Here is a 9799-nt window from a genome sequence, read left to right as displayed (position 1 = left end):
AATAGTGGTTACAGAATGATCTCATTTTTGTAAGGAAAAATATATATGAATAAAGAACACTGGGGAAATGTCTTTATTGAGTGCTTAATGTGTGCCATGCACTGTTTTTAGTGCTTTACAGCCTCATTTAGTTCTCACACAATTCTATCAGTAGGTGCTATTATAATTCTCATTTCACAGGTGAAGAAACTGAGGTCAGAGAGGTGAAATGAGCTGTCCAAGTCGCAGGTGGTAAGTGATAGAGCTGGGATTTGAACCCAGGTGGCTGGCTCCAGAGCAACCCCAAAATACTCCCATGGCCACCTCCATATTCATATATAAAGAATGAGACTGAGTGGCCCTTATTTCCTTTATCTGTATTTTCTGACTTTTCTACAATTATTTATTTATTTATTTAACTTTTTTGTTTTGTTTTGTTAATCCTCACCTGAAGATATTTTCCATTGATATTTAGAGAGCATGGAAGGGAGGGGGAGAGACAGAGAGAGCAGTATCAATGTGAGAGAGACACATAGATTGGTTGCCTCCCACATGTGCCCCACCAGGGCCAGGAATCAAGCCTGCAACCCAGATATGTGCCCTTGATGGGAGTCGAACCTGGGACTCTTCCGTCCACAGGCTGATGTTCTATCCACTGAGCTAAACTGGGAAGGGCTACAATTAACTACTTTAAAATATATTTTTAAATTGATTTCAGATAGTAAGAAAGATAGAAACATCAATGATGAGAGAGAATCATTGATCCGCTGCCTCCTGCTCGCCTCATACTGAGGATTGAGCCTGCAACCTGTGCATATGCCTTGACTGGGAATTGAACCATGACCTCCTGGTTCATAGGTCAACACTCAACCATTGGGCTACAATGAACTATATTTTTTAAATATATATTTTATTGATTTTTTACAGAGAGGAAGGGAGAGGGTTAAAGAGTTAGAAACATTGATGAGAGAGAAACATCAATCAGCTGCCTCCTGCACACTCCCTACTGGGGATATGCCCGCAACCAAGGTACATGCCCTTGACTGGAATCGAACCTGGGACCCTTCAGCCCGTAAGCCGACACTGTATCCACTGAGCCAAACGAGTTAGGGCTACAATTAACTATTTTTAAAGACCATTTTCCACTCCAGGCGCATTGAAGTGGTTGGTGCTTTTGGAAATATGACAGTACAGGGAGGCTGTGGATTGGGTTGTTGTGGGGAGAAGAAACAGGAATGATTTGGAGCTTTGCTCACCTCACACTGTGTCCCAGGCCCAAACCCTCTTTTCGTTCTCAAACATATTAAGGAAATCAAAGGTCAGATATTAGTTGTATGACTTTAGACTGCTTCCTCACTCTTCCTGAGCCCTTTCCTGGTAGGTCATATGGGCCAAATTTCTAGAGAAACCTCCCAGTCCTTCTCCTTACCCCCCCTTCCCAGCGCTATGAGTGAGGCATAGGGAGGGGAAGCCTTGCTCTGTGGTCCTGGGAAGGAAAGGAGGGAGGACTGGGAGGAGCTGGGAGGAGGAAGCTGGATTGGGAATGGAGTGTGGAATGGCGGTGGAGCAGCAGGGAGGGACAGGTTTGGGGAGAAGTCTCCTTTCCCTGAGGCTGTGAGGAATGACTACTCCATCTCCTGTTGTAATTCTGGGAAGGTCTGTGCTATGGTGAGTACTGGACAGGGAGTCCAAAGACTAGATTTCACTTACACCTCACCATTGGTTACCAGTGTCCCAGAGCAAGTCAGTCTGTTCTCTGAACGTTGGCTTTCTCAGCAGTTAGGAGTTAATGCCTGGCTGTTTGTGAAGCAGCAAGAGGAAAGGTGCTTTGTGAAAAGCTAAACAACTATGTGCTATGTCAACATGCCAACAGTGCACCTCCTATTGTTTCTTTTTAACAGCTTTAAAAAGAATCTTTATTGTTGAAAGTATTACGTAAGTCCCTCTTTTTCCCCCATTGACTCCCCTAGCCTGCCCGCGGCCCCTTCCCCCCTTCACCACCCTATTGTCGGTGTCCATGGTTATGCATATATGCATACAAATTCTTTGGTTGATCTCCCCCCCCCCCCCCCCCACACACACACACGACTTCCCTCTGACATTTCGCAGTCTGTTCTGTGCTTCTATGTCTCTGGATCTATTTTGTTCATCAGTTTATTTTATTCATTAGATTCCACAAGTGAGTGAGATTCTGTGATACTTGTCTTTCTTTTTTTTTTCTTGGGTTGAAAACTGAGTTGCTGCCTTTCTTCTCTGTGTGGGTTCTTTTTTTTTTTTAATAATTCTTTATTGAAAGTATTTCATATGTCTCCCCTTTTTCCCCTCATAGACCCCTTCCAGCCGGCCCACACGCCCATCCCAGGCCCTCACTGCCTCATTGCCTATGGCCATGGGCCCTGCATATATACATACAATGTTCTTAGTTGATTACTTCCCATCCTTCCTCCCTGGCCTTCCCTCTGAGATTCTGCACTCTGTTCCGTGCTTCCATGTCTCTGGATCCCCAGGTTTGTCAGTTTATTTTGTTACTTGGATTCCACATATGAGGGAGATCATGTGATACTTGTCTTTCTCTGACAGACTTATTTCACTTAGCATGATACTCTCCAAGTCCCTCCATGCTGTTTCAACTGGTTAGAGATTCTTCTTTTTTTACTGCTGCATAGTATTCCATGGTGTAAATGTACCACAGCTTTTTAATCCACTCATCTACTGATGGGCACTTGGAGCTGTTTCCAAATGTTAGCTATGGTAAATTGTGCTGCTATGAATAAAGGGGTGCATACATTCTTTCTGATTGGTGTATCAGGTTTCTTAGGATATATTCCTAGAAGTGGGATCACTGGGTCAAATGGCAGATCCATATTTATTTTTTTGAGGAAACTCGATACTGTTTTCCATGATGGCTGCACCAGTCTGCACTCCCACCAGCAGTTTACCAAGGTTCCCTTTTTCTCCACATCCTCACCAGCACTTGTCATTTGTTGATGGTAGCCATTCTGACAGGTGTGAGGTGATATCTCATTGTCGTTTTAATTTCATCTCTCTGATGATCAGTGACTTTGAGGTTTTTTTCATATGTCTCTTGGCCATCTGTATGTCCTCTTTGGAGAAGTGTCTATTTAGGTCCTTTGCCCATTTTTTAATTGGATCGTTTGTCTTCCTTTTGTTAAGTTGTATGAGTTCCTTATATATTTTGGACATTAACCCTTTATTAGATGTATCATTGCCAAATATTTAACAGCTTTTTTTTACATATAATTCACATATTACCCAGTTCACCCATTTAAAGTATGTACTTCAGCAAGTTTTATTCAGAGTCGTGTAACCATTACCACAATTTTAGAACATTTTCATCCATGTCCCAAAGAAACCCCATTCCCTTTAGCTATGGCTGTCATCCCTCTCCCAGTCTTCTTAGCTCCTCAGCCCTAGGCAATGACTCCTCTACTTTCTGTCCCTATAGATGTGCTTATTCTGGACGTTTTGTAACAGTGGAATCACACAATGTGCCATATTTTTCTCTGACTTCCTTTACATAGCATAGTGTGTTTTTGTTATTGTTGTTAATTCTCACCTCAGGATATTTTTTCCCTTGATTTATTAGTCCTGCAGGGGATCAAACCTGCAACCCAGGTATGTGCCCTTGACTGGGAATTGAACCTCGACCCTTGGGTGTGCAGCTGTCCAATGAAACTTTATTTGTGGACAATATAATCTGACTTCCATGTAAAATTTTCATTCCTTTTTTATAGCTGAACAATATTACATTGTATGGATATACCACATTTTGTTTATCTATTCATCAGCTGAACATTTGTATTTTTCTCCTACTTATGAGCTATTGTGTGTAGGGCAGCTGTAAAATTTAATATGCACATTTTATATGGACATATATTTTCTTTTTGTTTTTAATTAATTGATTGATTAATTTTTGTTTGTTTGTTAATCCTCACCTGAAGATATTTCTCCATTGTTTTCAGGGAGAATGGAAGAGAGAGGGAAAGAGAAAGACAGAGAAACATCGATGTGAGAGAGACACACACACATCAATTGGTTGCCTCCTCCTGCATGAGCCCCGATCAGGGCCAGGCTGGGGAGGAGCCTGCAACTGAGGTACATGCCCTTGACCAGAATCAAACCCGGGACCCTTTGGTCCACAAGCCAACACTCTATCCACTGAACCAAACTGGCTAGGGCTATATTTTCTTTTCTTTTTTTTTTAAATAAATCTTTATTGTTCAGATTATTATAATTGTTTCTCCTTTTTTCCCCCCATATCTCCCCACCACCCGGTTCCCACCCCCCCTGCCCTTACCTCCCCCCCCATTGTCCTTATCCATAGGTGTATGATTTTTGTCCAGTCTCTTCCCATACCCCCCACACAGACACCCCTTTCCCCCTGAGAATTATCAATCCACTCCCATTCTATGCCTCTGATTCTATTATGTTCACCAGTTTATTCTGTTCCTCAGATTTTTAATTCACTTGATTTTTAGGATCACTTGTTGATAGATATGTATTTGTTGTTCACAATTTTTATCTTTACCTTTTTCTTCTTTTTCCTCTTTTTAAAGAATACCATTCAGCATTTCATATAATACTGGTTTGGTGGTGATGAACTCCTTTAGCTTTTTCTTATCTGTGAAAAAGGGGACTGCTCCTCCCAGTCCTCTTTATCTGCCCTTCAATTCTGAATGATAACTTTGCTGGGTAGAGTAGTCTTGGTTGTAGGTTCTTGCTATTCATCACTTTGAATATTTCTTGCCATTCCTGTCTGGCCTGCATAGTTTCTGTTGAGAAATCAGCTGACAGTCGTATGGGTGCTCCCTTGTAGGTGACTAACTGTTTTTCTCTTGCTGCTTGTAAGATTCTCTCTTTGTCTTTTGCCCTTGGCATTTTAATTATGATGTGTCTTGGTGTGGTCCTCTTTGCATTCCTCTTGTTTGGGGTTCTGTGTGCTTCCTGAACTTGTAAGTCTATTTCTTTCACCAGGTGGGTGAAGTTTTCTGTCATTATTTCTTCAAATAGGTTTTCATTATCTTGCTCTCTCTTGTCTTCTGGCACCCCAAAAATTCGGATATTGGTACGCTTAAAGCCATCCCAGAGGCTCCTTACGCTATCCTCACACTTTTGGATTCTTCTTTCTTTTTGCCTCTCTGGTTGGGTGTTTTTTTCTTCCTCATATTCCAGATCTTTGGTTTGACTCTTCGGGTACGGTGGTCTACAGTTGAGTGTCTGTATATTCTTTATTTCAGACAGTGTATGCATAATTTCTGACTGGTCCTTTTCCATTTTTTTGGTATTCTCATTAAGGTCCTTGAAGGTCTCTTCAAGTTTCTCAGCGGTTTTTAGAAGATTCTTGAGTAACCTTATAAATATGGTTCTGAACACTGTGTCATCCATTAGTTTGCTTTCTTCCATCTCTCCTACTCGTGACATACTTCAGTGTCTCCACATTTTGGCTGCCTCCCTGTGTTGATGGAGTGGCTTTGTGTGGTCAGTGACCTATAGGGGCCGGTAGCTCAGCTTCCCCAATCACTCTAGGTGGTCGCTCTTGGTACACCCCTTTGTGGGCTGAGCGGAAAGTCTTGGTGTAGTTAAAAGCCTTGATTGCTGTTGGTACACTGGGAGGAATTGACCACCAGGCCAATTGGCTGTGAGGACCTGCTGTGTCTATAACAGAAGAATTGCTGTGCTTGAGACACGTTTATGGGGCAGGACTTGTTCCAGTAGGGCTTTGGTGCTCACTGAGTCTGCCTCTTGAATGTGTCCCTTATGAGAGTGGTTGAAATCTGGTGTCGTCCACACCGACCACTAGATACCCTAGGGTCTGGATCTCCAATGGGGTGCAGGTCTGAGGCCTCCCAGCAGGAGCTACAGCAAGAGCTACAGTTTTCTCCTCTTTGCTTGGGCAGTTTTGGAGCAGTCTGACTGGAGCTGCAGTTAATTTGGTTGAGCTGCCACAGAACAGGCCATTTATATGTAAAAGCCGCTGTGTGGAGCCTGGGTGGGTTTGTAGAATGTGCGGGGCGGGGTCTCAGGGCGGGGCCGGGTCTCAGGGCGGGGCGGGGTCTCAGGGTGTCACTAAGCTGGGGCGTGGCCAACGGCCATGGCTGCCTTCAGCCGTCTCTGCCTTTCCGCGTTTCCAAGTCCCCGTGTCCCGTGCTCCAGCACAGCAAACCCTGATTGCTGGGCGCACCTCTGCAGAAAAGTCACTCTCACTCTCCCACTGATGGCCGAGAGTCCAGCTTCTCCCCATAGGCGTCTGGGTCCCCCGCGTGTCCCCAGAAACTGGAGTTCAGAGTGATCGGGAGTTTGTCTCCCTTCGGTTTGAAGAAAAGCCGCGCGCCCAGTCGCCCGCCACCACCCCTCTTCGCACGCCTCCGTACCTCAGCTCTCCAGCGTTTGCGCTCCCTTCTCTTCTTAGTTGTAAATCTACCACTTAGCCAGCTTTTCCGTGGTTCTGGGTAGTAGACGTTTTGTTTTTTAGTTGTATTTTTGAAATTGTTGTGCGAGGCGGCAGTTTAGTTGTTTAACTTTGCCGCCATCTTGGTTCCTCCCCCTATATTTTCTTTTTTAAAAAAATATTTTTTTATTGATTTCAGAGAGGAAGGGAGAAGGAGAGATAGAAACATCAATGATGAGAGAGAATCATTGATTGGCTGCCTCCTACATGCCCCCCACTGGGGATCCAGCCTACAACCCAGGCATGTGCCCTTGACCAGAATTGAACCCATGACCCTTCAGTCCACAGGCTGACGCTCTATCCACTGAGCCAAACTGGCTAGGGCTCATTGATGTTCCTATCTTTATGTCCCTCTCCCTTCCTCGCTCTGAAATCAATAAAAACATTAAAAAATAAAGTAAAAAAGCAGTATGAATGGGGCCTGAGAGGAGTTGCCAAGGTGGGAGGGCTTCTGAAACCCATTTATATTATTTCCAAAAAAAACTTGGAAGGCATTTCCTTAAAGCCTTAGAAGTGATGCACTGTAAGAAATCTTTCCTCTATTGTGGGAGAGATGGAGGGGATCCTGATTGTAATTATTTTCGGGGTCTGTCTTTTCTGGGAACGGGAAAGATTTTCTGTTCTCCTGCTGCTGCTCTAGGCCCCGCAGAATTGTTTTTGCAACAACACCCCTTCTGTAGGGGACTCATAGCGGTGATGGGTTAAGGCTGTGTTTTGGATGCCAAGCAGATTAGAAGGCTTCAGCAAGAACCTGGGAGAGACATGAGAGAGGGGACGTCCTGGCAGCACAAGTGACTGATCAGTTCTGATTTTCTTTCCAGCAGCAATGGCTCCCACCTCTCCTCCTACACCTGGTCACTACCATGTCCTCTACCAAAGGTGGGGCGAAACCCGAGTGGGCTGGCATGGGGAGACATACTGCCTGGTCGGTGGCTACCGGTCCTACGGGGATGCTCCTTTGGCCACCCCAGCAAAGGTGGAGGCAGAGAAGCCAGTCCCCAGAGGAGCACGTAAGAGGCATCGACCTGTGGAATGGTCAAACAAAGACCTCGGTTGCTCCAGCCCCAAAATTCCACGATTGGAGCATGATAGCAAGAGGCTGACCCCACAGAGGCTCACCCCAGCAAAGGTGGAGGCAGGGAAGCCAGTCCCCAGACGAGCCCTCAAGCGCTGTCGCCCTGTGGAAGAGTTGGATGAAGACCTTGGTTGCTCCAGCCCCAAAATTCGACGACTGGAGCAGGGTGGCTAGAGGCTGACCCCACAGAAGCTTGCTGGCCGAGGCATTCTGTGGAGAGGACAAATGTTTTATGGCCTAAGCCAGCTAATGCCTTCTCCTTCAGGGACCCCCACTGCCCACCACTGGTGTTTACAAACCTGAGCCATTCTGTCTGTGCCTTCCTCAGCCAGGAGCCCTCTTCCATACCAGACAGACAAGGGCCAGGAGCCTCAGAAACGGAGGTTTCCAATGGGAGGCTGCTCTGAGCATCCCAGGGCTGAAGCGGGTCCTGCAGAAAACCCGATGGTCCTCTGCTCAATCCTCTAGAGTCCCTTCTTGGGCGGAAGAAAGAGAAGTCTGCCCTCGGTGAGCCCAGTAGGATCCAGGAGCAAAGAGGGAATGCAGAGTGGCCTTAGCAGGGGCCCACCCCGTCTACCACGTGGGCTCCTGCCCTGAGTCATTGCCAGCGGCCACCAACACAAACCGGGAGGCTTCTTGGAACTGAAAGAAACAGCCTGTGATACCCCGAGGGAGCCTTCCGTCTGGGGGCTCAGGAGTGGAACAGGGAGACTTAGGAAGTCCTGCTTCCTGGGAAAGTGTTAGGAATTGAGGACAATATAATCCTTAACTGCCATTTGTAAGCTTCCCGCCACAGGAGAACAATGACCAGGGAGACTTGTCCAAGCTTCCTGCCACGGGAGGACCAAGACCAGGAAAACTTGCTGGACTCCATCTAAAGGGTTAAAACTGGTCTAAAAACACCCGATTGCACATCCGCATTCTAAGCCCATCAACTCAGCCCCAAGACCCATTGACGACAAGAGCTTCCCGTCAGTGACTGCATATAGGATTGAAACCCCAGCTCCTGGTGCTGCCACCACGGACCCAGCGTCCCCTGGGTTAAGTGCTGTGCAGCCCTTCCCTTTGGATGTCCCACCCACCATCCCCTTTCCTTAAATAAACTCAGTGTTTCTTTATCCATCGTCTGCGATGGCTATTTTGCCTGCCCGCATACCACCAGGTGTTAACCTTTCAGAAAGTGTGTGTCTAGCACCAACCCCTTCCTCCCAGGGCCCATCTGCTTTTTTACTCCCTCTCTGTCCTCAGTGGGGTCCCTTACTGATCAATAAAATAATATTTTTCTATAAAAGCCAGTGTTTTACTTGAAATCCACTTGTCCAGTGTGAAGCCCTGAACCTCTCTTGTTTCCTTGAAGTACATTCCCATGTGGGGTACCTGGTCCTGTAAGACCTTCTGCTTCCAAAAAGGACCCTTGGGTGAAGCTTCTGTGTGACTCCTGCAATGACATCCGTGCAAATTGAGGCCGGACTCAGAATGAAACCAATGAGTACTTCCGTGTGTGTGTGTGTGTGTGTGTGTGTGTGTGTGTGTGTGTGTGTGTTGGTGTGTTGGTGTGTGTGGGGGCGGGGGGGTAGAGGCTTGTCGCTTGGGATATTTTGGTGACTGAGATGATTGAAGCCCCTCCTCTCAAGTCATGCACAAACAAAAGAGACAAGTCAACAATATACTTTCAAATAATGATAATTGCTATCAAGAAACAGGATAAGAGGATAGAGTGATGAGAGGATGCTACATTACACAAATGGTCACCTTCCTTGAGGTGGATTTTCAGTAGAGATGTGAATGATGGGTCGTGTAGGAGCTGGGGGAAGAGTATTCCTGGAGGACAATGTGGCAAATGCAAAGACCCTGAGATAGGAATGAGGCCACCTGTTTCAGGGCCAGCAGAAAGGCCAGGGTGGCCGGGGAGGAAAGAGAAAAGAATGAAGATGTGATGGGAGAAGTGGGTATGGGCCAGACTATAGTGAGCTTTGTCAACCATGGTGAGGAGTGTGGTTCTTTTTTTTTTTTTTAGTATGTTTTTATTGATTTCAGAGAGGGAAGAGAGAGAAACATCAATGATGAGAATCATTGATCGGTTGCCTCCTGCACGCCCCCTACCGAGGATCGAACCTGCAACCTGGGCATGTGCCCTTCGCTGGAATTGAACCCGTGAACCTTCAGTCTGCAGGCCGACGCTCTATCCATTGAGCCAAACCAACCAGGGCAGGAGTGTGGTTCTTAAGTGTGATGGGAGTCATGGGTGGACTAGAACAGGGTCGTAAAGTGATCTG

General features: G+C 46.1%; 1 protein-coding gene across 1 annotated transcript; it reads left to right on the top strand.

Moving 5' to 3' along the window:
* Positions 1 to 1575: 1575 nt before the first annotated feature.
* Positions 1576 to 7826, top strand: DPEP2NB (DPEP2 neighbor; the record flags this gene model as incomplete). The annotated part of the gene is given in 4 exon segments (XM_079759750.1): positions 1576 to 1647; positions 7273 to 7424; positions 7578 to 7694; positions 7698 to 7826. Coding segments are annotated over 3 exon segments (396 nt in total). The 5' UTR covers positions 1576 to 1647; positions 7273 to 7274.
* Positions 7827 to 9799: the final 1973 nt, after the last annotated feature.

This window comes from Cnephaeus nilssonii (genome assembly GCF_951640355.1).
Source record: "Cnephaeus nilssonii genome assembly, chromosome: 20".
NCBI classification, from domain to species: domain Eukaryota; kingdom Metazoa; phylum Chordata; class Mammalia; order Chiroptera; family Vespertilionidae; genus Cnephaeus; species Cnephaeus nilssonii.
Note: the sequence above shows the minus strand (reverse complement) of the source record. Positions and strands in the feature narration are given on the sequence as shown.